The sequence below is a fragment of the Juglans regia genome, chromosome 13 (assembly GCF_001411555.2).
Source record: "Juglans regia cultivar Chandler chromosome 13, Walnut 2.0, whole genome shotgun sequence".
Classification (NCBI taxonomy): domain Eukaryota; kingdom Viridiplantae; phylum Streptophyta; class Magnoliopsida; order Fagales; family Juglandaceae; genus Juglans; species Juglans regia.
This window is the reverse complement of record NC_049913.1, coordinates 2,227,093-2,254,537: the sequence shown is the minus strand read 5'-3', so window position 1 is coordinate 2,254,537 and position 27,445 is coordinate 2,227,093. Positions and strand designations below refer to the sequence as shown.

At 34.1% G+C, this 27,445-nt stretch overlaps 4 protein-coding genes across 10 annotated transcripts; 3 read left to right on the top strand and 1 right to left on the bottom strand.

Annotated features, from left to right (window-relative positions):
• The first annotated feature begins 2,710 nt into the window (after nt 1-2,710).
• Nucleotides 2,711-5,709, top strand: LOC109010646 (cytochrome P450 81E8-like). The gene is made up of 2 exons (XM_018991535.2): nt 2,711-3,680; nt 4,943-5,709. The coding sequence occupies exons 1-2, from the start codon at nt 2,784-2,786 to the stop codon at nt 5,579-5,581; spliced, it is 1,536 nt and encodes a 511-aa protein (XP_018847080.2). The 5' UTR covers nt 2,711-2,783; the 3' UTR covers nt 5,582-5,709.
• Nucleotides 5,710-8,870: 3,161 nt separating this feature from the next.
• On the top strand, nt 8,871-11,892 carry LOC108980284 (protein FAM133). 4 transcript variants are annotated; one of them, XM_018951148.2, is made up of 4 exons: nt 8,871-9,011; nt 10,347-10,564; nt 11,068-11,326; nt 11,449-11,892. In XM_018951148.2, the coding sequence occupies exons 2-4, from the start codon at nt 10,396-10,398 to the stop codon at nt 11,771-11,773; spliced, it is 753 nt and encodes a 250-aa protein (XP_018806693.2). In that variant the 5' UTR covers nt 8,871-9,011; nt 10,347-10,395; the 3' UTR covers nt 11,774-11,892. The 4 variants fall into 4 exon arrangements, with proteins under 4 accessions (XP_018806693.2, XP_018806691.2, XP_018806690.2 ...); XM_018951146.2 differs by having other exon boundaries at nt 8,871-9,429; nt 10,391-10,564; XM_018951145.2 differs by having other exon boundaries at nt 8,871-9,429.
• A 1,649-nt stretch (nt 11,893-13,541) lies between these two features.
• Nucleotides 13,542-20,144, top strand: LOC109010640 (splicing factor YJU2-like). 3 transcript variants are annotated; one of them, XM_035684499.1, is made up of 9 exons: nt 13,542-13,831; nt 14,742-15,034; nt 15,756-15,905; nt 16,313-16,447; nt 16,671-16,736; nt 17,447-17,497; nt 17,613-17,738; nt 19,053-19,137; nt 19,301-19,532. In XM_035684499.1, the coding sequence occupies exons 2-9, from the start codon at nt 14,837-14,839 to the stop codon at nt 19,321-19,323; spliced, it is 834 nt and encodes a 277-aa protein (XP_035540392.1). In that variant the 5' UTR covers nt 13,542-13,831; nt 14,742-14,836; the 3' UTR covers nt 19,324-19,532. The 3 variants fall into 3 exon arrangements, with proteins under 3 accessions (XP_035540392.1, XP_018847074.2, XP_018847072.2); XM_018991529.2 differs by lacking the exon at nt 19,301-19,532 and adding an exon at nt 19,815-20,144 and having other exon boundaries at nt 13,555-13,831; XM_018991527.2 differs by lacking the exon at nt 19,301-19,532 and adding an exon at nt 19,806-20,144 and having other exon boundaries at nt 13,555-13,831.
• LOC109010642 (cinnamoyl-CoA reductase 1-like) lies at nt 17,995-26,123 on the bottom strand. Of its 2 annotated transcripts, XM_018991531.2 has the most exons (7): nt 25,561-26,123; nt 24,806-24,975; nt 24,202-24,393; nt 22,774-22,936; nt 21,259-21,445; nt 20,851-21,009; nt 17,995-18,633 (listed from the first exon to the last, which is right to left on the bottom strand). In XM_018991531.2, the coding sequence occupies exons 1-6, from the start codon at nt 25,679-25,681 to the stop codon at nt 20,865-20,867; spliced, it is 978 nt and encodes a 325-aa protein (XP_018847076.2). In that variant the 5' UTR covers nt 25,682-26,123; the 3' UTR covers nt 17,995-18,633; nt 20,851-20,864. The 2 variants fall into 2 exon arrangements, with proteins under 2 accessions (XP_018847076.2, XP_018847075.2); XM_018991530.2 differs by lacking the exon at nt 17,995-18,633 and having other exon boundaries at nt 20,627-21,009.
• Nucleotides 26,124-27,445: the final 1,322 nt, after the last annotated feature.

The window sequence follows — 27,445 nt, the reverse complement described above, 5'->3', positions numbered from 1 at the left end:
AAAATAATAAACTTAAAATAACCTAATACTAAGGATAAAGATGTGAAAAACTGCAAAACTGGCTAAACATGCACTGATATTCTGTTTCTACATTTTTTTAATGTTTCACGTCTGTTTTTATTTTGTGTTTTTTTATTCTTTCTTATTCCTTTTTAATGAGGACGTTTTTTTTTTCCCTGAGTTCTGATTCAATCTGCAGAGCAGTACTGATTGAACAGCAGAAAAAGTAGACTAAACATAAAAGGAAAATATTACTCTTATCGCTTATTTCTACAGCTCTATTTTATCGCTGTGATTTTTGAATTTTTTTTTAAAAATTTTGTTACTTAATAATTAAGGAAGTATTTTTTAATAATATTATAATTTTTTTATTTTTTTTAAATATTTAAAAATATTAAAAAATACATGTAAAAAAAGTAAAATATATATATATATATATAACCTAACGATAGCTCCCAGCGGGAGCAGGGAGCGGTAGGCGTAGCATCACTCAACATAAAAATGTTGAACTGAGATATCTGACAAAATATAAAAGATAAAAGTAATAAACCTTAAAAAAAAATATATAATGAAAAAGGAACTGACATAACTGTTAAAATTTAAAAGGAGAAAAATAATAAACCTAAATAACCTATTACTCAAGGGATAAAAATGTGGAAAATTGAAAATCTGACAAAAGGATCAGAAAAAGTAGATTTCCTGACGGACTTTTAAAAGCTTCTGAATTGAGCAGAAAAAGTATAAACAAAAAGGCTGACTTGGGTACGTTTGGGTAGTGAGAAGTGTTGAGAATGTTTATGAATAATAATGAAAAAATAATAATAAAATATTTGAATAGTAATAAAAAGTAGGTAAAAAGTAATAAATAATAGAAAATTAAATAAAAAATAATAATAAAATAAAGAATAGTAATGAGAGTACTTGAGGTACTCTCACTTACCAAACACAAAGGCCTCTGAATTGAGCATGAAAGTGGTGAATCGTAGCTATCAATACTTAAAAGCAGAAAAATAATAAACTAAGGGTATGTTTGGGTGTTGAAAAATATTGAGAAGTTTTGAAAATATTTATGAATAATTATGAATAGAGATTGGAATGAGTTTGTGAATCTCATTGAGAGTATTTTGAGTTGTTTGGATGTGTAAGGTATGTTGAGTTGTTGACTTTTGAGTAGGTAGTTGAAAAATGTATGAGTCCCATAAATATTATAGTGATTTGATTTTTAATAATAAATATTATAATGATTTTATTATAGTGATTTTTTAATATTAATAAATATTATAATAATTTTATTTTACTTTTATATATAATAATGATAAATATTATAATGATTTTATTTTTAATTTATATATAATAATGATAAATATTATAATGATTTTATTTTTAATTTATATACAATAGTGATAAATATTATAATGATTTTATTTATATATATATAATAGTGATAAATATTATAGTAATGTTATTTTTTATTTATATATTATAGTGATTTTATTTTTAATTTATATATAATAGTGATAAATATTATAGTATTTTATTTTTTAATTATATATAATAGTGATTTTATTTTTATTTATATATTTTAGTGTTTTTATTTTTTATTTATATATTATAATGATTTTATTTTTTATTTATATTTAATAGTGATAAATATTATAGTAATTTTATTTTTTATTTATTATATATTATAGTGATTTTATTTTTTATTTATATATTATAGTGATTTTATTTTTTATTTATATATTATAGTGATTTAAATATTTTTTATTTATATATTATAGTGATTTTATTTTTTATTTATATATTATAGTGATTTTATTTTTTATTTATATATTATAATGATTTTATTTTTTATTTATATTTAATAGTGATAAATATTATAGTGATTTTATTTTTTTATTTATATATTATAGTGATTTTATTTTTTATTTATATATTATAATGATTTTATTTTTTATTTATATTTAATAGTGATAAATATTATAGTGATTTTATTTTTTATTTATATATTATAGTAATTTTATTTTTTATTTATATATTATAATGATTTAATTTTTTATTTATATTTAATAGTGATAAGTATTATAGTGATTTTATTTGTTATTTATATATTATAGTGATTTTATTTTTTATTTATATATTATAGTGATTTTATTTTTTATTCATATATTATAATGATTTTATTTTTTATTTATATATTATAGTGATTTTATTTTTTATTTATATATTATAGCAATTTTATTTTTTATTTATATATAATAGTGATAAATATTTTTTATTTATATATTATAGTGATTTTATTTTTTATTTATGTATTATAATGATTTTATTTTATTTATATTTAATAGTGATAAATATTATAGTGATTTTATTTTTTATTTATATGTAATAGTGATAAATATTATAGAATGTTTGTGAATAGTTATGAGTAGAGATTGAAGTGGGTTTGTGGGTCCCATTGAAAGTATTTTAAGTTATTTGGCATGTAAAGTATTTTTAAAAATACGTGAATACTTGAAAAGTATTGAGAAATGTTTGGTACCCAAACATAGCCTAAATGTAACTGCTGCCAAAGCTGCATGAGGACTTAACGATGATTTAACATAGCACTAACGGAAAACAAGAATTTCCGTTAAGCTCCGTTAAATAGCCACTTATATATATAGAAGATATATATATATATATATATATATATATATATTTCTCTATAGGAATATATAATCTCAGAGACGCATGCAATAATTGTAAGTAGCATAATATCATTGAGAAAACAGAAGGCAATCATGGAAGACATCCTGCTTTACTCGTCCCTCTCGCTTCTCAGCTTCCTCCTTGTTTATGCCCTCAAGTTTTACTTCCAAACAAGAACGCTCCCCAAACACCTCCCACCCAGCCCACCTAATTCTCTGCCTATCTTGGGCCATCTCCATCTCCTTAAAAAACCCCTCCACCGTACATTTCACCGCCTCTCGCAGAAATACGGCCAGGTTTTCTCTCTTCGCTTTGGTTCTCGCCTCGTGGTTGTAGTCTCCTCCCAATTCGCAGCCGAGGAATGTTTCACCAAGAACGACATCGTCTTAGCCAACCGCCCCGCCGTGACCGTAGGCAAGCACCTCGGCTACAACCACACCACCGTCGTAGCAGCCCCCTATGGCGATCACTGGCGCAATCTCCGTCGCATAAGCTCCCTCGAGATACTCTCGACTAACCGCCTCAACATGTTCTCGGGCATACGAAGGGACGAGATCAAGCGCTTGCTTCGAAAACTATCACATAACTCGTGCAAAGATTTCGCCAAGGTGGAGCTGAAATCATTGTTCACGGAGCTCACCTTTAACATCGTAATGAGAATGGTGGCGGGGAAGAGGTACTATGGGTACGGGGAGGGCGTGAAGGACGAGGAAGAAGCGAGACAGTTTAGGGAGATAATGAAAGAGGTAACCGCTAATGGAGGGGCGTCGAATCCTGGAGAATTTGTGCCCTTGCTGCAATGGATCGATCTTGGGGGTTTGGAGAAGAGAATGAAGAGACTCGCTAAGAGGACGGATGCGTTCTTGCAGGGCCTTATCGATGAGAAGAGGCGTGAGGAGCAGGGAAATACTATGATTGACCATTTGCTTTCTCTGCAGAAATCACAGCCTGAATATTACACTGACCAGATTATCAAGGGGCTTATACTGGTAAGTGCAATGCATCCCTGTTTCCAACTTTGTTTTTTCTATTTTGAGCATGAACGATTTTTTTTGTGGCGGAGAAAGAAGATAGACCTAACGAGAAAAGTACGCCCCATACATGCCACCATCCCAAAATGGTTTAATATTTTTAAAAAATAAAATAAATTTACAATATCATTAGAAACACTTCTTTAATTAGAAAGTAAAAAAAAAAAAATTATTAAAAAATATAAATAAAAAATATTTTTTTATAATTTTTTATTTTATATAGTAATTAAGAAAGTATTTTTTAATAATATTTTAAATTTTTTTATTTTTTAACTTTATCTATTATTTTTATAAATTCTAATATAATATTTATTTTAAAAAATATTTTTATTCAATATTTTATTTCTTCTTTTTAAAACTCAATAAAATATATGTAATTAAAATATTTCATTATTATTCATAAAATTTTGAGATAATTTAAGCACACATGTCCATAAGACTTTGTCGGCTCTGATATTCTTATTGAAACTCCTTTAATAGTTTCAATAATTTATAAATCTTTATTCTTCGTCTATTAACATGATATCAACTCGTTAAAAATAGATTATTAATTTTTTTTTACTTATCAATCATTTGATGATAATTAAAATTGTTATGAACTTAAATTTCCTTACATCAGTACTTTTAGCTATTGCTTTGGTGTATTTTCTGTTACCTTTGAATAAAGCTACAGCCATCGACAAAAGCCACCGATCGATGGCGGCTACGGATTAAATATTTTTCTTTCTTAGTGATCAATTAATTATTTTTTAATAATATAATGAATTTTTATTTAAATGTTTAAGAATATAAAAAGCCGTGAAATGTTGGTGCGATGGTTGTAACACGACTAGTTACCTTTATATCTTGTGATATGATTGTTTTAAGAGTAATCTTAACAATAAATTTTAAATAGATAAATTTTATATAAATTTTTATAAAAAAGTAAAAATATATACATATAAAAAGGCATTTGGCAGTGACATGTCTCGTGTGGTGGCTGTAGCACGACTCGTGACTTTTATATCTTATGATTATTATTTTAATATTAATGTTACGTATAAGTTTTAAATAGATAAATTACATATAAATGTAAAAAAAATAAGTCTTATTAATAAATTATAGTTTTTTTTACATTTTTTTAAATAAGTTCTTTTTTTTTTTTTTTTTATAAAGAATTGTATGGAATTATACAGATGATTTCTCTTGTTTTAAGCATTCGAATGATTAATACCAAATAGGTCTTCTTAGTTGCGGGGACCGATACGTCATCGGTGACGTTAGAATGGGCAATGTCTTGTCTACTCAATCATCCCGACGCATTGAAAAAGGCTAGGGCTGAATTGGATGGTCAGATTGGGCAAGAAAAAATTGTCAATGAATCAAGTGTCTCTCAATTGTGCTACCTTCAAAATATAATCTCAGAGACTTTTCGGTTGTATCCTGCTGCACCATTACTACTACCCCATGTGTCCTCCGAAGACTGTACCATTGAGGGATACGATGTGCCGAGCAACACAATAGTTTTGATCAATGCATGGGCCATACATAGAGACCCGAGTGTATGGGACAATGCAACTGATTTCAAGCCTGAGAGGTTCGAAAGTGGCAGAGGCTTAGGTGATGCGCACAAGCTGATGCCATTTGGATTGGGGAGAAGAGCTTGTCCTGGGGCGGGGCTTGCCCAGCGCATGGTGGGCTTGACTTTGGGATCATTGATTCAATGCTTCGAGTGGGAGAGGGTTAGCGAGCAAGAGATTGACATGACTGAGGGTAATGGGGTAACCATGCCCAAAGTTGTGGCACTGGAAGCCATGTGTAAAGCTCGCCCTATCATGAATAAGCTTCTTTCTGCATCTGAATTCGTGGATGTTATTTGATTTGAGCAATGTCATCTAGAGTTATTGGATGTACGTACGTGACTCATGAATCTCAATCTCTTATCGAAAGTAAGAATTCTCAATATGTTGTGTATTTTCCTCGCTTTTACTGGATTTGGTATATAATATTCTTTTTCTTTGTGTGTGTGGGTATGTGCATTAATTATTAGGCACCTAATAATTAAGTAAAAAAAAAAAAGAAGAAAATCACAAAGTATCAAGACACATGAAATCTTCTCCCTCAGTGACTTATTTTTTAAAGAGAAAAGATATTTACAATTGTGAATTATGTAACCGCTATGTAATTATTTTGAAAAAAATAAATAAAATATAATATTTACATGAAAAATACGATGTATAGAATTACGCATTCCACAATTATACGTAGAATTACTCTTTTCCTAAATATGATGTGTTTTGAAACCATTTTGTATCTTTAAAATTACCATTACTGGGAAGACAACGACTCCTGGAGGCTGAATTTATTTAATCAAATAATTTATTATCCCTATTTCGTCGAGCCCATTTATAGGTGGTGCCCATGATGATTGTAGGCCCACTTGCCCGCGCCTGTGTCTGACTATTCAAATTAATTTTTTAATAATAAATTTCATCTTTTTAAAAAAATTGAATACAAAATTTATACAACTTATAATTATTTCTATTATTTTTTTAAGGATTCTATTTGTAATAATATTTATAACTATAATTGACTATTATATTACAATAAAAATAGTTTTTTGCGACCAATTCTTTTGTAACAATTCCAATTTAATCACAAAAAGTCAATTCCGACATTTTATTTTATTTCTTGCAAGCAAACATTCGTCGCTAAAAACTATCTTTTGTGACCAAAATATGCCGTCGCAAATAATCTTGACGGAAAAAACTAATTTCAACTTCTTTTATATCTTTTAATTAGTTTCATAGTATGCTCTGTTCGTAATTTTCTGTTCCACCAAAAATTCTATAATGTAAGTAAATTATGCTTTCAACCAAGTATCCCTATGAAAGTTAGTGTTTAGCATGTTAGATTTATTCTTTATTGGTTGTTCTTAGATTGACAGAGCGCAATAGCACGTAGATAAAAATACAATAAATTAATTAAGCCTCACCGCACAGAATCATCGCAAGCAATTCACAGAAATTGGTTTCCAAGTTGAAAATCATTTCTTCATCTTCGTCTCCAAGCACTTCCAGCTCGCCTCAGTGCACCGCCACCAAGTCCGTCGCCCACTACCCAAGACTTTCAAGGTTCCACCACCACCATCTAATTCCGACGACGATATCTGTTACCACTGCAGTAAATTTTTAGAACACATGACGAATTGAGCACCACCATCGGCCATAGATTTCACACCACCCCTTTGGCAACTTACAAACATAACTTTGCCATTTCCACCTTCACCATCTAGAGAAAGAGAGAGAGAGAGAAAAATAAAATAAAAAAACCAAAATAGAAGGCGAAGAAGAGCAACTCAAACACAAACAAATAGTCTCTTTCTTGCTCTCACTCTTGACACTACTCTCACTCTCAATATGGCTATATCTTCCTAAAGCTTTACACAGCCGGCTCAAGCGAATTCAATTTCTAAAAAAACAACTTGCTTCCAGAAAAATATCTACAAGGGTCTTCAATCACAAGTAATGTATAATCGTTGCTTGCCATGATTTATTCTTTCTCCAAGCAAGTTCACTTACCACTCACTACTCTAGTCCCTCCTCCACTGCCGCCAGTTATCTATGGGTGTCCTGTTTCAAATAAAACAACCACATCTCAATAATCATCAACTTATTATAATTTTGTTTAAAACCAAAACCTCACCAGTTCTTCACTCTGTTGCTACTCTGTTTTTAATCGCTCGTTTCAAAACAAAAATCTAAACAATCGGATGCAGGATATAAAGAGAACTTTCTATTCAATATTTAATTTCATTTTCGTAATGCGTTAAAGCTTTAGGATTCACCGTTTAATTATATAAAAAAATTCTCAGGACAAATATCATTCAATTTTCGAAACCTATTTGGCTATGAAGAAAACAAAAGGGAAGCTTATGCGGCTACTAAACAGAGCATAAGATGAAACAAGAAAATGAGAGGCACTTAACAAGAAGATAGTCGAGCTCCGCGTCCTTCTAGGTCATGCACTGTGTGGAATGAGTGTTTTGAGATTTTGAACCCGTCGGGGATGGAGTGGAAGAAGTGAGGAGGGAGGCATACGAGTGAAGAAGGGGTGAATGGATTTTCTAATATGGGGCATGAAGATGTAAAATAAATACAATAAACTACCTATATGTCACTGTGTGAATGGAGGACTGCTATTCTTAATTTAATAGACGATCCGCTCTACAGGTATTCTCATTTAGAAAAGCTTTGATTTTTTATTATTGGCAATTCAGAAAAGCTCTTTGATGCGAGTGATTCTAGATTAGGGAGCACGTGGCCAGCAAAAAAATAATTGTTGCTACGCTCATTATATAAAATTCAAATCTCTTTATAGATATGAGAGAAAATATAAAATCTAACTTCATGGAATCAGTGAAATAAAAAAAGACAATATAATATTCTAAGTTGAGTTGTGTCATCTCATCTCATCTCATCTCACATCACATCACCTCATCTTAAAAAATATATTTGAATAGTAAAATAAGATGAGATAAAATAATTTTAGATAAAAGTTAAAAGTTGAATAAAATATTATTAGAATAATGTTTTTTAATATTATTATTGTTTTGAGATTTGAAAAAATTGAATTGTTTATTATATTTTATGTAAAAATTTAAAAAAATTATAATGATGAGATGAAATGAATTAAGATGATATAAAATACTTTCACTATCTGAATAGGGCATGACCAGAGCTTACGTGACATCCCTGCTCCAATATTTTGCTTGTTATTTTCATTCACCTGTTGGGATGATTTTGTTTTCATGTTCAAAATGACAGTAATGAGATTGATCAGTTTAGGAGAAATGATAGTTACAGTTTTGAATGTGTAAGTACCGTACAGTCTTTTGAAAAAAGTAAATAAATACGGGACCTATATGAAAAAAAAATTATAATAATTTTATAATTTTTTAAAATGACTGTACGACACTTGCACACTCTACAATTATATATAACGTTACTCACTTAGAAGTCTATGTTTTCATAACCCAAAGTTCTTTGAAGCCCAAGCTCAACACCAAATACAGGCTATACAGCCCATTTCATGCCCGAAAGATAACCCAGCCCACCCCAAATCCGTGCTTCTTTTCTCTTCCCCCGTCCAAAGCCCCAGCCCCCGAGTCTCTCCCTCTCTCCTTCTCTCCTCCCAAATCCCTACTTCTTTTCCCCTTCCCCCGTCCAGCGCCCCAGCCCCCGAATCTCTCCCTCTGCGTTCACTCCTCTCCGTCGCCGCAATCCCTTGCCTTCGCCGCTCATCACGGCAGTAAGTTTACGTTCGTCTCTCTCTCTCTCTCTCTCTCCGTCGACTCTCCCCATCTCAGGGTTGTTCTCTGCTCCACTGCGCCGCGCCGCGCCACGCCGCGACCAATTGAATTCCGCATGTAAGCTTGGGCAGCTTATATGACATCCATGGTCCAGATTGGATTCCCCATGTAATTCTAAATTGGATTTCCTCCTTGCACGTTCCCTCCCACTAGTAGTTCTAAATTGAATTTTGCATGGATTGATGGCCACGCTACTTGATTCTTCCTCTCGGCCCAGCGTGTGAGGGACTGTTTCCTTCTGCAAAACAATTTTCGGATCCGAAGCCGTGAGAAGGCTCTAAATCGACGTATTTGCTCCATTTTGTGTTGGATCTCTACCTTTGTATATACAGTTCCTTTGCTTCATCCATCACTTCGGTGAGTTCTTTTTTTCCCTCCTTTAGAAGGGTATATGTTTTATTTGGTTGAATTTAGGAGAAGAAAAAACTTGAGATCTTTAAACCTCTTTTTATTATTTTTATTTTTTCCCGGAAGTTTCTTTTTATTTCTTATTTTAAGTGAAAAACCATTGTTTGTGAATAATTTACTGTATGTAGCTGAGAAAACTTATGAGAGATAGAATCCAAAAGGTTTTGTTTTTCTTGACCTAGTGGATGATATTTGAAATTGGTTTTAGAAAATTGATGAACTTTTTGTTAATTGCGTCTTTGTCTGCTCCTTTTGGATCATTTAATTGTGGTATGGCCGTAATTCGTCTTCTGTTGACCTTAGGCTAAAAAGGTGCTACTATCTCGAAGTTTTTGTTGGTTCTTGTAACGCCCCAATGGAAGGCCCAAACCACATGGCCTATGTTCCAAAAGGACTAGTCAATGATACAATTGGAGCCCCATTGGAACCTTATAAAGAGCAAGAACTTCTCCTTCCCAAGCAATGTATGATCTCATATACCACCTAACATTATCCGTATCATATGGGGTATCACAATCTACTCCCCTAAAATTCCTGACGTCCTCGTCGGGCCTGTCCATTATAGGTGGCACGGCTCAAGTCCCACATTTCTGGTTGAACCTGGCTCTGATACCATTTGTAACGCCCCAATGGAAGGCCCAAACTACATGGCCTATGCTCCAAAAAGACTAATCAATGATACAATTGGAGCCCCATTGGAACCTTATAAAGAGCAAGAACTTCTCCTTCCCAAGCAATGTGTGATCTCATATACCACCTACCATTATCCGTATCATATGGGGTATCATAGTTCTAGTCTGCTTTGCTAAGTGGTCTTATTTCATTTGAATGATTTGCTTATATTTGGTTTCCTTTGCCCCTTGTAGCACGAGTTATCCTCCTATTTTTCTTGTCATTTGCAACCTAATAGGGCAGATGGATCTTGAGACGGAGAACAGAATAGCTGCAATGCTTATGAAAGAAGCAGCAGATTTGCGGCGACAAGCAGAGAAGGAAGGTGTGCATGCCTATCTTAAACAACCCAATTCACGGTTTCGGCCCAATTCACGGTTTCTAACTGCAACCGTTCTTGGAGTACAACAAGGTTAGTTCTACAATTTCTGTAATAATAATATCTTCTTTCTTTTCGTTGATTTGGCATTGCAATGTCTTTTATGAAGGATAGTTTTTGTAACGAATTTCAATCCTTCATGACTCATGAGGAAAGATGAGTGTTTGCTATATCAAGTGATCCGTACCTTCCTTCATGGAAATCGAGGCACATTATACCTTCAGTTTCTTTACAACTTATTCCTTCTTGACTAACCCAAATAAATTTTCTTATTTATTTGATACAACTCAGTTTGTCTACAACTTAATCATAGAAAAAGAATTCAAAAACTGGTGTTTGCAAAGAGTTGAGGAAAACATAATTCTAATGAACAAACAATTGGTTCCATCACTCGAAGTGTAAGTTATCTTTGCAGTGTGGGTGGGTGGGTGGGTTTTGTTTGCCTCTTTCATCAAATTACATTTTATGGTTCAGATTTGTGTACTTCAGCTTAAGGTTTATTTATTTATTTATTTGTTTTTGGGTTTTTGAAACAGCAAATCGAGCTGTGGAAGTGAATGAGATGTGGCGAGCCCGACAAAAAGAGCTAGAGCTGGATGATAGATGTAAAGGCAAATTTAGAAATGGAAGCAGTGATAGCAGCAGCAGCCATATTGACAATTACGGTGTAAACAAAAGCAAGAGAACTCTTGTAAATGTTAACAATACAAGTGCTTCATGTTCATCAAGTGAAAGAGTATATGAGAGTGGCTCTTCAAGGGAAGATGAAGAACTGGAGGAGTTTCTACACTCAAGGTCATAATTTATGCTCTTTCTCACTCTCTCTTCGGTGCATGTGTGTGCGATCTTGAATCACTCAACTTTAAATATGTCGATTTCATTAGTTTGACATGATCTTTTCGTTTTCTGGATGGCAGGGCCAAACGTGGCAGAGGTGGTGTTGGCCCAAGGATGGATGAAACGGGTCCGTACCTTCCACCTTCTTCGGACTTAATAGAAGATCGGTCAACAAACCCTGATGTATGGAGACGCCATGTTGTCTATGGTCCTGAGAAACCTTGGTCACTGAAGTCACGTGATTCTTCAGAAGAGGAGACTAACGAGGAAAAGCGGAAGAAGTCAAAAAAGCTTCATTCAGGGAGCACCGAAAAACAACACTCAAGGAAGCACAGATCCAAAGATAATTCTAAGGATAAGAAAAAGAAGAGAAAGGAGGAGAAAAGAAATAAACATCGCAAGTAATGGTTGTTTTCTAAATTTGCTGGTTTCCCACAAAGGTGACAAGTCATTGTACGTCAATATGAATGAAAAATCCTTATTTACGGGCATATAAAAGTTTTGAATATTAGGCTTCCCTCTCAGTGCTTGCATCTTGATTCTTTTGCTGCCTTGTTCGTAACAAAACAGCTTTTTTTGGTACACTCACTCTGGACTCTGGAGGAGTTTCATGCATGGCGTATTTTGGCATATAAAATTGGGAAAAGCTACGCATCAGCCCGTAGTCGCAGCACATCTCACTTCAGTTTTTTTTTTTTTTTTCTTTTTTAAACTCAATACATTGAGTGTGCTGTGGATTTCGGCTGATACAAATAATTTCTCTATAAAATAATAGAGAGGATGTACGTATTATTACTTGATAAAAAAAATGAATCGAAAGCAGCTGATATTTCTTCTCCTAAGCATCTCTCAATACCGTGGACAGGAATGTATAATTAATGAGAATCCTATTGATCTCAACCTGTAGTACTCATGACCCACTGAATTTCAATTACCCCATCACCAATATCCTAGCTAGATAACCAATATAATGCCGTTTCCACCTTGGCATATCACGGTCTATACTTAAAAGCGGCTATAAATTTACTGTTCATAGATGAACAGTAATAAATAGTAACAAAAGGTTTTTTTTGCATGGTTTTTTGCCATTTGCTACTGTTTATAAACAGTAATTATAAACAGTAAATATTAAATACTGTTCATAGATGAACAGTAATGAAATGAATAGTAACAAAAATTTTTTTTTTTCACATGGTTTTTTGCCGTTTGCTACTGTTTATAAACAGTAATTATGAACAGTAAGAAAAAATATTAGTTTTTGAGTTTTAAATTCCAACCCTTTATCTTTAATTTTCAGATTTAATCAAACGATAGAAGTTTAAATATTGATTTAAACTAACATAAAATAGATAATTAAATTTTAAAAATTATATCATACACTTAAAATTAACTTCAATTTATAAAATACTAATTTAAATATGATAATATTCTTAATTAACTAAAAAGAACTGCTACAACTAATGAAGAAGTAGCCTAAAAATATGTCTTGAATGTGTATTTCACTTTTTTATTTTTATTTTCCTTTTGTCATGTATTTTTTTAATCATCATAAATATTTTTAAAAAAAGTAAAAAATTCACAAAATTATTAAAAAAACACTTCTTCAATCACTAGATAAAAAAAAAATTAAAAAAAAAAAGGGCAAACGTCGCTCGGACGTTACCTACTGCTAGTATATATATATATATATATATATATATAGTAGTTTTCTCCTAATGAATAGGTTTCTGAAATCTGTTCTTTTAATCCCAAGTACTGATCGTGCGTAATTCATTTCCTTGGAATTAAATTAAAACAATTGGTCAAATGTTGCACGAAAGTTACTCATATTTGGTCAGTTGCCCCTGGGCCGTGTTTGTCGTTTCGAGCAACGAGTTCAGGTTAGCCGGCCCTTGATCAGATCCAGGCCCAAGGAATAAACCCAGCCCGCCCGGTTTCATTAAAAAAATAAAAGAAAAAAAAAGATAAGGTTTTAAACGCTCCGTCTTGTCAATGGGATTCTTTAAGCTCTTTTCCCCTCTTTTTCTACAGTATTTTTTTTTTTTTTTAGTAATGTTACGTAATTGTACAATAAATACTGTACAGTTATTTTAAAAAAAATTTATTATTAAAAAATTTATTTATTTTCATATAACTCTCGTATTTTTTTTTAAATAATTATATATATATATATATTTTTTTTTTCTCTTTTTCCTCTCTGCAAACAAAGAAGCAGCCCCGCGGCTCTCCCTCTCTCTCACTTCTGCGATTTCGGTATTTTTCCGTTGGACGCCTCACGCCGACCTCCGTTCCGGGTTTCCGTCGTCTCTCGCTGTCGGAAATCCATCTATCCTCCGCCGTATCTTTATATCCGTCTGCTTCTCGTTGCCTTTGCAACATAAGCCGCAATTCCCCTGATCACTGCCTTTGCTCTCGCCTCCGTCCCTGCTGCCGCTGCCAACGCCCTCCGCGACGCCACCGCCGGTAAGTATCCTGGTTTTGTCCGCCTCCCTTCCCTCCCTCCGTCTGCGTCTTTCACTCTCGCACATATCTTTGCCACCGCCTTACACGCACTGGTTGCGCCGCTGCCGCTGCCGCCATCCTCCACGCCGTCCGAACCCAAGACCAGACCGCTAAGCCCCAATCTCGGGGTGGTCGCACCCACCGTTTAATTTTCGTGTCTCTTATGATTGGTGCCTACTGGAAGTTGTCCATATTTGTATGTTGGAGTTTGTAGTTGAGTGATTTCATGGTTGGTTGATGTTTGGAGGGTCCCTTGTTGTAATGTCATGGTTGGAGGTGGGATGGTTGTAAAATGCGGGTTAGTGTTCGGATGTCTCGAGAGTGTGATTGTTATTGGTGAGGTGCGTTGTGGTGAATTTTAAGCAAATCCAAGGAAGTTGGGCTAATCTATTGGTGGAGTAGTGCATTGGATGTTGAACTTGGACCATTATAAACCCAAGGCACCATGATGAACTATTTTGTTTATGGGCTCGTATTGAGTTATAGTTCGGGTTATAAAATTTTGTTAGGTTGGTTTTGTATTGGTATGAGTTATTAACATGTTAGTGATATTTTTTCTAGATTAGGTTATAATATTGCTAATGTTTGAGTTCAAGGCTTAGATAGTAGACTGCAAAAGTCAGTAAAGTGGTGCTCCTATGCTAGATTTTGTCTAAAGCTGACTGAGGTTGATTTTGTGAATAACCTGCATGTTTTGATGAAAATGACCTCGGTTATATTCTGCACTAGTCTCTGTATCTGAACTTTGAAATCAGACGTTTTATCATGATTGGTGTAGATATGAGCAATTTTTGTACACTGTTTTTCTATTGCATAAAATGTGAATATAAATCTGAAACTTTTATCTGATTCTATGATATTCTTTTTTCAGTATACATATACATAGAGTCACGATTCGGAATAAACCGGTGATCGTCGTCCTCTCGAAGTCTGATTAGAAGTGCTGCTTGGGGAATTTTTTGAAGGATGGGGGAAAGAAAGGTGTTGAACAAGTACTATCCGCCAGACTTCGATCCGTCGAAGCTGCCGAGGGTTCGAAGGCCAAAGAACCAGCAGATGAAGGTGCGCATGATGCTCCCCATGAGCATTCGCTGCAACACCTGCGGTAATTACATCTACAAGGGCACCAAGTTCAATTCCCGCAAAGAGGATGTCATAGGCGAGGTATGTATCCCCTTTCTTTGTTTTAGGGCTTTCTATCTAAATTGAAAGTTTGCATTACTCTTATATGTCGGATTATACTTGTTAACTCTAGGTTTGTTCATTTTATATTATTCAAGTTTTTACACTTGTTAACACTTAATTTGTTTGTTAACTCTAGGATTATACTTGTTAACTCTAGGTTTGTTCCTGAGCAAAGAAATTGAAGTTTAGGTTTTTCTTATTTGTATGCTTCAGTTGAAAGTCAACAAAATGACCTGTATTCTGCATTGGTGGTTGTAAGTTGTTTAATTTCAATTCCCATCATCATTAAGTGTGATGATAGACCTGTCTAGTGCCTTCAAGGGAGGACCATATGGGATATGCGGGCTCAAAAGAAACATGCTGTGCTGCTATAACATTTTTTCCCCCAAACAGTATGAAAAGTTAAATATGAAGAACTCGTCTGGCTTTAAATGTGTTAATGTTGCTTTTCCTTTTCCAGATACAGGACGTTAGCCACAGATCTATAAGTTTTTGTACCATGTTTTGAGTCATGATATAGCTTGCTTAAAGCAAAGAAAGTGTCTTGAATGCATGAGCCCCAGCCTTACTACTATCTTTATGATTAATATTCCCTTTTGGTTTTCTACAGTGTTTTGTACTTTTTTTGCTGGTTTCTGTCATTTGAGATTTGAATATGTGATATTAATGAACAAGATCGCTTATCTTTAATTGGTTGCAGACATATTTAGGAATTCAAATCTTTCGATTCTACTTCAAATGTACAAAGTGTTCTGCAGAGCTTGCGATGAAGACAGATCCAAAAAATTCAGACTATGTTGTTGAGTCTGGTGCCACACGGAATTTTGAACCTTGGCGTGAAGAGGATGAGGTAAAAATGTTAAGCATGTTTGGTTTGAGAAAGGCTTTAGAAATACTTCTCTTTCATCACCACCCAAATATTTTTTTCATCCCAGTATTACCTCGTTTTGGGATATAAAAATCACAAATTCACAATATCCAATACAAAATTCATTGCAAAACATTTTTATCGTTGCAACTTTTCGTTCTTTTTACCCACTTTGATCAAACTCAATAGAAACATATCATAAAATTTGTATCCAAAGAACTTTGCATTCTATAGAAATTTTCATTCAAAGAATATTCAACAATTAGAGAAATTCACTTACCAAACATGCCCTAGAACTTCCTGTGCACAACTATATATTATGTGGCCAGATCCCTGTCATTGTTATCAACAGAACTTGTTTGTCAATAAATTGTTCTTTTTTTTGTCAGGTAACAGAGATGGAAAGACAGAAAAGGGATGCCGAAGAGATGGGAGATGCTATGAAATCATTAGAGAACAGAACCTTGGATTCAAAGAGAGAGATGGATATCCTTGCTGCGCTAGATGAGATGAAGTCTATGAAGGTACTTTCTTTAGTAAATGGGTTTTATTTAATCAAGTATCCACTTAACAGTGAGAGGAATGGAATCCAGGGCTCAAATAGCTTTCGTAATTGTAGACATATTGCCTTAGATCATCATCATGTTGTATAACATTATTGCTTTATTAATCAATTTACGCCTGGTTTGAACCTGAGGTCAATATGAGTTTGATACTAATGCCCCCCCTTTTTTTCTTGTCTTGCAGTCTAGACATGCTACTGTGAGTGTAGATGCCATGCTTGAGGCCTTGCAGCGCACAGCCGGGGAAAAGGTATGATTAATGTGCGCTCTGTGTTTAGATCAGTTTTGCTCCTTAAGTGCAAAAGTATATCGGATCTCTCTCGTTACTAAATCCCACTGGGCTGCACAGTCACTTTCATTGTGTTGGTTGGGCTCTTTTGTAGGGTGAACAGTTGCATGTTCAAGACTTTTCTCATGCATATTGTGAGTGAGTACTTATCCATGGTCAAGCATAATAAACAAATGGATTGATTTCCCTGTCTAGTATCTTTCTTCAACCAGCCACTGGATCAAATCTCTTCTATGTTGCTTCAATTGTGGGTCACTGGTTTTAGCTGCCTGGAATGCATCAGTATTCCTGTCTATGAGAAGTTGTTTAGTTAACTGCGACAATTGTATTTACACTGTAAACTTCTTGGGGGAAATTTGTTCACGTACATCCATAATTATTTACTTCACTCCATTCTATAGTAAAATCCACTTGTTCAAACAGTATATAAGACTATTTTACTGTAATTGGTTTATCTTTTGATTCACATAAACTAATTCTACTGTTTGTCCTTTTACTTATAAAAAATTTCTACAGTTTGTCCTTTTTCTAGAAGTGGAACTTTGGCCTCTTTGCATAAATATTTGTTCATATTGTAGTTAATATTTCTAGGTTATTTTGCTCTCTCTCTCTGTCTCTCTGTATTATTATCATTTGGTTCTGACTGTATTAATTGATTTTTATGCTGGCAGGAGAAAAGGTTGGAAGAAGAGGATGAAGCACTTATAAAATCAATATTTCATGTTAGTACAGAAATTTTACTTCTATTAGTTACCTCCAATGTCAGCCTCCCCCTCCCCCTCCTTTCTTTTGTATGCAAGATGTTTGCCTCATATCTATGTTGGAAATATTTTGCAGAAGCCAATAGATTATGTTCGAAGAATTCATGATGAAGATCTTGATGATGATGGAGATCTTGATGATGATGGAGATATGATTCAGCTTTCAAGTGGCAATGGTGAAACATCTGGTGATAATCTAAAGGTATGGCGATGCTGTAATGATGGTTTGTGTTTCCTAAGTTTGTTTGGTAAGCATGGATTGAATCTATCATTTTGAAAAAAAAATCTATTATTTTGAGGGTAAAAAAACATCTACCCTTCTGCAATTCTTCATGATATAATTTGAACAGTTTTTTTTTTTATCAGTAAATAAGAATTTTATTAAAATAGGTGAAGCCAAGTACATAGGACATATACAAGAGCAATACCTATGCATGTGTAAAATAATTTGAACAGAATTTTTTTTTTGATAAGTAAAACAAGTATTTATTAATCCAACAACTGTCAATTACAAAGTTAAAAATGCCCTAATTATGTAGGTGCATTAGAAATTAAGAAGTCATGAAGGTCCATGCCATTAAAGTCCACAGCAATGACCCAAGTACAAAGAGTCCTAAAAAATAACATTTTTATCTCCGCCAAAGATCTCTCGTTGTCTTCAAAAGTCCTCTCATTACGCTCTTGCCACAAGTACCACATAATACAGATAGGGATCATCTTCCAAACCGCTATGATCTGTCTCACACCTCGAATTGAGGTCCAGCAAGCCACTACATCCAACACAGTTTCCGGCATAACCCACGCTAAGTCCATTCTTTTAAACACCTCATCCCATAAAGTCCTGGCTACCTCTCAATGTAAAAGTAAATGATTAACCGACTCACCTCCACTTTTACACATGCAACACCAGTCAGCAATGATTATCCTCCTCTTTCTCAAATTATCCATACTGAGAATCTTGCCTAAAGACGCTGTCCATACAAAGAAAGAAGCTTTGGGAGGAGCTGTATGACGCCAAAGCCTCCTCCAGGGAAACTATATCTCAGGAACTTGTGTGAGGACCTTATAGAAGGAACGGACAGTGAACACCCCTTTTCCTGCATGAAGATAATTTGAACAGAATTTTATAATGGGTTCTTTTAGTTTTTCAAGTAGGAGTCATTTGATACTAGAAAGATTTGATATACACTTATAGAAAAAAAGATTTGATATACATCTTTTTGTAACTAGGTGTGTGCTGTTTGTATACCTCATGTGTACTTGGGCGCCTATTTACTTCTATTAATAAAATTCTATTTTACTTGTAAAAAAAAAAAAAAAAGAGTTGCTATACATCTAAATTGTTTATATTAAGTGGACTATGATTTTAGATTATAGGATGGTGAAGAAAAAGTTACAGGGTTTGTAAGCCAATGTCTTTTAGAAGGGGCTAAAACTTGGAAGCTATAATAGTTGTATGAAATTAGGATTATTCTGAAAAGATTTGAACTTGTGTTTGCACATGATTTCAATGCAGAGGAGAAAAGTTTCTGAACAGCCTCTTGGTAACCCAACAGATTCTTTGACAAAAGCCGCTTTTGTTGACAGCTCCACCAACAAAGGTATCAGATACTTTCCCCCTTCCTAGTAGCACACTACTACTATTATTGACATCTTAATAGCATTGTAGCCATTAGTTCCTAAATGGTATCATTGTTGTCCAAAGGGCAATGTAAATAACTATTTTAGTTTAACTGATATTATTTTCTTTTTCCAACTTTTCAGTTTCTCTGGGTTTGTTCAAGTAATCTATTTTAGAGTAATAGCTCCTGGTACCTGGGTTTGCACTAATTACTAATTAGTCCTCGTTATAAAAAATTTTAGATAAATATATATAATATATTGGGTATGCTTCATTCACTAGTACCTAGATGTAATTAGGCATGTTCGCTGTATACCACCGGTGTACTTAGGCAATGCCTTTTATATCAATAAAATTTTACTTTTACCTATTAAAAAAAATATTGGGTATGCTTCACATAGCTCTATTGGTACCTGTTTGTCACATCACGACAAATTATATTTGGACAAGTGTTGAAACTGCACGCTTAGCCTCTAAAAAACAAAAAAAAAATGTCACATGAAAATTATTTCAATTTAAAGAAAAAACTAAATTATGTTTTAAAATATGCCATACATTTTCTTTTCAGTTAGAAAAAGGGGGTCATTGATTTGGCTCAAATGCAGTATTTTCCTTTAGAGACTTGCATTCATGTTTAATTGTTGACAGAAAATCTAGGTGGTTCAGAGGCTGCTGGCAATACCAAGTTTGTATTCAAGTCTTCAACCGTTAGGATTTCGGTTAGGAAGCCAACTTCCAATGATGGTAATTTAGTGAAATTGGAAGGGAACACTCAAGGTGCTAGAACCAATACAAGTGAACTACAGGGTGTGACCTCCGGAGATAACAATCCCGTAGTGACCTCCGGTGGACTACTATCGCTCTGCCAAAACTATGAAAGTGACGACAACTAGTGATTGACTGGGAGAGTGTATCTTATAACAATAATTTCTTTTTTCCAATATATTTGGGAACTTCATTTAATTTGTGAGTAGGTTTTTAGTTGCATTTTGGGAGCTCGCTCAGTGGTACTAAAACAAGAACAAATGGTACCTCCTCAGCAGGAGATCAGTAGTAAGTTATAATTGAAAATTCATCACGTGCGCTCGCATTGCTGCTGCCAAGCCAAATTGATGCCTCATTCCAGCTGAGCCTTGCAAGTTAATGCAACTCTTGCTGTCACACCGCTACCCAAAAGCTTGCCATCTTGTTGGATACTACAGTGTGCTGAAATTGAGGATTTTTTACTTTTAATGGCCAAATATGTTGGAGGTTTCCTTCCAACATTTACGTCCTCCATGACCCACTGACTATATAACCCTCGATGTAATGCTAAATTAAAATAAGCTATGGCCTATTGTTAGTATTACTGCATGATCGAAACTTATCTTAAGCCCAAGAACTATGTTTGTACTCTGCCATTCTCATTTCTCAACACACTTAATATTATTTAACAATAAAAAAATAGAGATTTTACTATATAGTAACTCTTCAACAATGTTAATGCTTTTATAGAAAATATACTCGAAAATGCATAAATAATATGTTTGGAAAGCAAAAGTGTAGAAGTCACACTTGCTTTTATGACATCATTATTATGAAATACATTCTGCAATATTGCAAAAATAGGCAGTCCAGCTGATGCCAGTTACGTTTGAAACGGAAGAATTGAAGGGTATGCAAAGTTTATTTATAACTACTCAGCATGAGTTACCTATGTGCCATGCATCAAACATTGAAGAAGTTACTCGCCCTCAAGCTTTCAAAAGTATCCTTTAAAGTCACCTCCACTGGAGTGAAGTTAAGGCCTAAACTTTCAGCTCTCTCCCTGGATACCTTGTAGGAAGATGCAAAAGGATGGTCATCTCCGCATCTGCAACATAAAAAGTGTAGGCCAGTTGTGTCCAAATTCTATTACGGTGGTAGCTGATATATGTTACAGAACACACTATCCAATTAACAGGTTGCATAAACCAAGTACAAAAACTTCAAAACAGTCGGTTTGAGGTAGACAGGCAGTTTAGAAAAGAATTATATTTATCTTTTTGTACTGTAAGCATGTGTGAATCGAAAATTGACAAGTTGATGCTAGTATTGGGTATATGGATACATCGCAGCTTACTTTTCAGGAACGTTTATATCAGGGAAGAGTTCACGCATAAGCTTCACAAACTCAGAAAATTGGAGAACTCTTCCAACTAAACAATATCTTCCACTGGCTGATGGATTCTCGAAGGCTAGTATATGTGCATTAGCAACATCTCTAACATCAACCCATCTGGGAGACATAACTGGAATACTTTCAGCCCCTGCATAAGAGAGTGTCAACTGCTTGCATCACAAAAGATTGTGTCTTTTAGAAGATGGAATCAGGCAGAACCACTTTTTGGGAGAAACTAATGTTTTTAAAGATTATGAACCGTATAGTTTCCAAAATTACCTTCAAAGGAAATGCATTTAGATCTTGATAACTTCCAATTTTTTGAAACATCCCTAAAGAATGAAATTACGATTGAACTATGATTCCTTCTTTTCAAAAGAAAAAAAAAAAAAAAATCTTTAATTTATAACTTTTACAAACAGCCCAAAGCAAAGTCGCATGCCACATAGTCATTGCAAGAGTAATTGTTACAGTTAGGTTTTGCCATCTTTACCTTGACCTTTCATATGAAGCACCGTAAGAATGAGCAGTGATCTTATTCCCATGTAATTGTTAGAGTTTCAAATAACTCAGGGATTTGTACATATATTACTTCTAATGACAAATTTAAATCATTTGGCAAAAATAAAGATGGATGAAGGGATGATAGCATGACAAGGATGCTACACTGGAGTACTCAGGATTCAGGAAAACAACATGAGTTCACTAAACAAGAATAAGCAACATGGAAGGAAACAGGAGGCCACTCCTTTCATTAAAATTACTAAAATAATAGCTGATTTATTCTGGCAAATAGTTACTAAGAGTTTGAGTAAGAGCTGTGATTGGATACAGACAACTACTGTAGGAATAAACGTATCATGCATGTTATTGCTATTAATCCTCCTATTTAACATATTCATTTTATTGCTCCCACTCAACTATATAGGACTTTTTCACATGGTTCTTTCCAGCAAAAGAAAGTGAGCCAGCACAAAACAAAATGCAATTTTTCTTTTTGAGGTTTCTGCAGCGAGATGTGCTATCCTACAAACTATGAAAAGAAGAACAGAAAGTATATCAAAAATTAAATATTTACCCACATATATAATTCCATATGAGAAATGCTTTACTCACAAAGAAATCTTACAAAGTAAATCCACAAATTTACATGACTTGATGTGATCTATTAGATTATAAAGCTACTTTTGTTTTTAAAGTAGATTTAACGTATCATATGAAGCCATTCCAAATAATTGCATACACCTCAAAACAGGTTGCCATAGAATCATACTTTAATAGGTTAGACCCATGGCAAACACTTTCCACCATGGAGAGCAGATACCATATAGTCTGAGGACCACTGACAGGTTCTTCAATAGATTCTTTTTCAATTAATAAGCACAAGTATTTGTTAATATTCAAATAGAAAGGTAACCGATCAAAAACAATATTCAAATAGAAAGGAAAACAATACTTTCACTGGCTGAAGAATACCTTTCACAAGTTTGAGAAATGGCTCCAAACTTGCATTGAGAGTTGGCTGTAAAAGGGGACCACTCACCCACCCAGGATGCATTGCTACCATGTCAATTCCATTTTCTTTGGAAAATTCCCAAGCAGCCTTCTCTGCCAAGGTCTTTGCAAGCATATACCAAAGCTGAAGAAAAGAATTATTTTTAGGGGACACAGAAAATTTTTGTGGCTGCAATATACTAATTAGCCACTATCTAAGACTGCTGCTGATAAATAATGTATGTTACGCAACTAAACCAAATATAAAACATTTGAACACCATATTTACTAATGCAACTACGAGGCATGGAAGGCATGCTTCCAATAACATTCTTCCATGCCCCCCAGCCCAAGGTCAGCGGGGGCAGAATATTTAGGGGCGGTGCTACTCCCACCACTAGGAGCTCCCGCTAGTGGTTTTGAGATTTTTTTTTTTTTTTACATGGATTTTTTTAACACATTTAAATATTTTTTAAAAAATAAAAAATTCACAATATTATTAAAAAATACTTACTTAATCATTAAGTAAAAAATAATAATAAAAAAAAAAACTCAGCGGTAAAAACTAGTGGTAAAAACAAATGGTAAGAATAGTATTTTCCTTCAGTGCATCTACCACTGCTTTACTTTTATCCTTTTTCCCTCAATACATGCTTCTAGAAGCCAATAGAGAATTGTATGTTAGAATTAAGATTCTGCCCTAGCCAACACTTGGCTCCGCAATAGTTCACTTAATCATTCAAATATAGTGACAGAGACAGAAAGCATAAATAAGTTTTAATGGAAAACAAGGTGTTCTTCAAAGATATCAATAGGAGTTTAATGGAGTAATGCCACATGCAGTCGTGGAGTGTGCAAGCATCATGTAATCGTTTTGAAAAATAGTGAGATTTACTATTAAAAAATAAATTTTTTCATGTGGATCCTATGTTTTATTCATTTTTTTCAAAGCGATTACGCAGTGATCACACAATTCACAGTTACAAATATCTTTTCTCATAATCTAATATTTACTGATGGGACCTTTCAAATGGTTTTATACTTAAATGACCTAATTCATAGTTATTTAATACAAGATTCGACGACATGGCTGAACAGAAGCAAAGCTCCTGCTTCGAAAATTATATAGCTTATCGACATGAATAAGCTCACCTTACAGGGCTACACCCACAGTCTAAGATAGGAGACAAACGATCAAGAGGAAAAAGGAAACAAAAGAAGGAAAGAACAGACCATATTGTCTGCACAAGATAACTTGTCCCAGGCTTGCCCTCATATACGTACCATCATGGTTTAAGTGAGAAGCAGTCACAAAATCATTCAAGTCCTCCTCATATGTAGCTTCAGCAATGAACTTGAGAAAAAGATAATATGTAATAAGAAATTAGCATATATATGTGAACGGTGAACCTTCGATTCCTCACAAAAAGCTGGATCTGAAAACCAAGTCTCATCAACTAACACATCAGGAGTAAGGGGTTTTCCATTGTATACAACCGCTGCCATTGAGGATGTTATAACCACCCTTTTAACAGATGAAACTTTAGCACATGATCTAAGAACGTTGAGTGTTCCCTTCACAGCTGGCTCAATTAATTCGGCCTGAAAGGAATTATAAACAAAAGGCATTTGAATTGGGTAAGTTGAGAATGCACCAGTGCGTTTAAATGTAAACTCTTGCACAGTATCTGGACAGACTATGGCATTTTTCCATCTTAAATTTGAATGAGTTCAAAGAGATGCTAACAAAGACTACTTGCATGTGAACATTGGAGAAGGTCTAATTGTGGATAAAAGCATGTATCCAATGAATATCAACAAGCAAATGTGAAAGCCCAAGAGGGTAATTTCATCTGAATAAACCCATGAAAGAATAAAGTCACATCATGGACTACTTCAAATTATAAGGGGACATGAAATTCATCCACTTTTGGTAAACCGCTAAGCATTATACGACCCATTGGCATAATACATGACATTTGCATTGGTTCAATTAGCATGAAACAGAACGTACATGAGGATCGTTGACACTGAGATAAACAGGAGTGGCTGTATGAAAAACGCCCTCGCATCCATCAACCAGGGAATCAAACGATCCTTCTTCCAGTAAGTCTGCTTTGAACAAATGAAGTCTTTCCTTAGCTCCATCCAGCATAAGCAAGTGTTCAGTCTTCTTTGGGTCATCTGTGACACATTTAAAGTTGATTACACATACTCCGTTTGGATTCAGAAAGTGTTTCATCTCATCTCATTATTATAACTTTTCCAAATTTCTACACAAAATATAATAAACAATTCAATTTTTTTAAATCTCAATTCAATTTTTTCAAATCTCAAAATAATAATAATATTAAAAAATAATATTCTAATAATTTTTTTTCAACTTTTATCTAAAATCTTCTCATCTCATCTATAAGTTCAAACCAGCCATGGTGCATTCTTTCGCAGGTGGGGGGTGTGTGTGGGGGGAGAGCGAAAAATAATCTTTTCTTAGTGATTATAAGGAAGTTTGGAGCAAAGTGAACTGACAGTTGATCGAAGCTGTTCAACTACTTCAGACTACAAGAGTTGGTTCCAAGAAACTCAAGGGGCTTTTTTTTAAAAACAGAAAATATATGTATTATTAGCCGTATCCCTCTCAGAGGAAAATCCTATACACTCCCAACTCAAGGAGCTCAAAATTAAAGAAAACATCGATTATAGAAGAAATCCTTATGTAATCTGATGAGAGAATCAGAGAATATGAGATAGTACTTTTGATCTACTTACTTGGGTCACGAACAGAGGCATTGACAGTGTATCCGCGTTGGAGCAAGAGTTTCACCAGCCACGACGCTATGTATCCGGACGCTCCGGTTACGCACACCACCTTCTCTGCTCCACTACTCATTCTCTCTTTGGTACCTTTTCTGCTCCAACACTCATTCTGTCCCTCTTCACACAGTCTTTCTTAGAAATACACTCTTTCTCTGTGTTTGTATCCGGACGCAAGCCATGACGCCATGCAACCTGCTCCAATTACATTGTGATTGACCACCTTCCCGTAAAACCTGCTCCAATTTCTTCGAGTCTATCTATAAAAATATAAATATTCATGTCGCCGTCAATGACGCGGTGTATCCGGACGCAAGCCATGATGCAACATTGCAACCAGCTCCACTTGCATCGACAAACCTTCCCTAGATCACAGAATTTTCCCCAAATTACGTTCGATTAAATATCTTCCAACGATTAAAATTTGTCCTTTCAACCCACGTAAAACACACAATTTTAAAAAACCTACAAACTTCTTATAACATTTTTAGAATAGGGTTTTAGAAACATTTTCCATCGGAAAGCTGCTTTTAATTATATGCAATCAAATCGTAACAAATCACTGAGTTGAATAATATAGCCTCAAAGCTAACAATGTGTGGTTTGAGTTGTGTTATTATCGAATGTGTAGTATGAGTTTGTGTTTTATATATACCAAGTAAAACTATATATATATATATATATAAAGATATCTGATTTATATAAACTATTTATTACTCAGGCATTCCACTGTGTCTGTATCATCCCATTGAATTATGATTAATCATGTCTTCATCAATGTCATCGGCATCACTTGGTAGCATGAATGCACCCCGATGGTGCCATTGTGCTCAATCCATGGGCAAAGACATTTTCGACCAATGCCAATCCTGGAATACAGTTTTGACTTTGAGTTGTGCGTTTTATAATAGGGTAGTGCTACGTCTCCCGATGGACGTAGACCAAGGATCTACCGAGAAGGTAAAAAAAAGTTTTTTTTTTTTGGGTATACTTAAATATCTTTTAAAAAAATTAAAAAAAATCACAATATCATTAAAAAATACTTCTTTAAAAAAGAAAAACAAAAAAAACCCTGTAGAAAGAAATGGTCGGGACCAATTATTGGGATCCAAGCATCTCTCTTTATAATATATAAGAAAAGAGAAATGATACTTACAGTCGTGAGTGTGCAAGCGTCGTGCAGTCGCTTTGAAAAAAATAAATAAATATAGGATCCACATGAAAAGAAATTAATTTTTTAATAGTGAACCCTATTCTTTTTTCAAAATGACTGCACAACGTTTACGCATTCTACGACTGTATGTAACATTACTCTTTTTTTTTTTAATCTGAGGTGGCGTCCCAACTGCACACCAACTGCGTAACTCGACTGTATATAGCAGAATTGTTTAGATATTTCTGATTTCGATTCTGGCTGCATTTGGATGTTAAACTGAGTTTGAGTCAACACAATCTGTGAACACAACCGTGGGTTATGGAGACTTTTGGTTTCTACTTCTGGAGATTTCTGGTACGATTCTAGAGATTTTTAATCTAGTTTTGAAAATTTTTGGTTGTCAATAATTGTAGAGATTTCGATTTGATTTGAATGAAAGCTGCTTCTGTTTAATTTGATTTGTTGTAAGGGTATTTTAATCAGTTGGGATATATACTATGACATTTTAGCCTAACACACGTCTCTTGCAGGAGCACGATCAACATCTGTAGTAAAAGCATTTCAGTCCAACATGACATTCGTAGATGAATTCTTACTAGGTAGAATGTAAAAGTTCTTTTATTACGGATAGAAATAAATCGTAGATATTACTTCAAAAAGGAAATTATAGATAAAGAAGTATAG

What these genes read in the sequence shown, in the direction of transcription:
- LOC109010642 (XM_018991531.2), bottom strand. Translation starts at nt 25,681, where the DNA reads ATGAGTAGTGGAGCAGAGAAGGTGGTGTGCGTAACCGGAGCGTCCGGA. An exon ending in TCAGTGTCAACGATCCTCAT is followed by an intron (nt 24,394 to 24,805) that starts GTACGTTCTGTT and finishes AATTCCTTTCAG; the next exon opens with GCCGAATTAATTGAGCCAGC. An exon ending in GATATAAACGTTCCTGAAAA is followed by an intron (nt 21,010 to 21,258) that starts GTAAGCTGCGAT and finishes TTTATGTTGCAG; the next exon opens with ATGCGGAGATGACCATCCTT.
- LOC109010646 (XM_018991535.2), top strand. Translation starts at nt 2,784, where the DNA reads ATGGAAGACATCCTGCTTTACTCGTCCCTCTCGCTTCTCAGCTTCCTC. An exon ending in TTATCAAGGGGCTTATACTG is followed by an intron (nt 3,681 to 4,942) that starts GTAAGTGCAATG and finishes AATACCAAATAG; the next exon opens with GTCTTCTTAGTTGCGGGGAC.
- LOC108980284 (XM_035684500.1), top strand. Translation starts at nt 10,309, where the DNA reads ATGATTTGCTTATATTTGGTTTCCTTTGCCCCTTGTAGCACGAGTTAT. An exon ending in CGTTCTTGGAGTACAACAAG is followed by an intron (nt 10,565 to 11,067) that starts GTTAGTTCTACA and finishes TTTTTGAAACAG; the next exon opens with CAAATCGAGCTGTGGAAGTG. An exon ending in GAGGAGTTTCTACACTCAAG is followed by an intron (nt 11,327 to 11,448) that starts GTCATAATTTAT and finishes TCTGGATGGCAG; the next exon opens with GGCCAAACGTGGCAGAGGTG.
- LOC109010640 (XM_018991527.2), top strand. Translation starts at nt 14,837, where the DNA reads ATGGGGGAAAGAAAGGTGTTGAACAAGTACTATCCGCCAGACTTCGAT. An exon ending in AGCGCACAGCCGGGGAAAAG is followed by an intron (nt 16,737 to 17,446) that starts GTATGATTAATG and finishes TTATGCTGGCAG; the next exon opens with GAGAAAAGGTTGGAAGAAGA. An exon ending in TGACAGCTCCACCAACAAAG is followed by an intron (nt 19,138 to 19,805) that starts GTATCAGATACT and finishes AATTGTTGACAG; the next exon opens with AAAATCTAGGTGGTTCAGAG.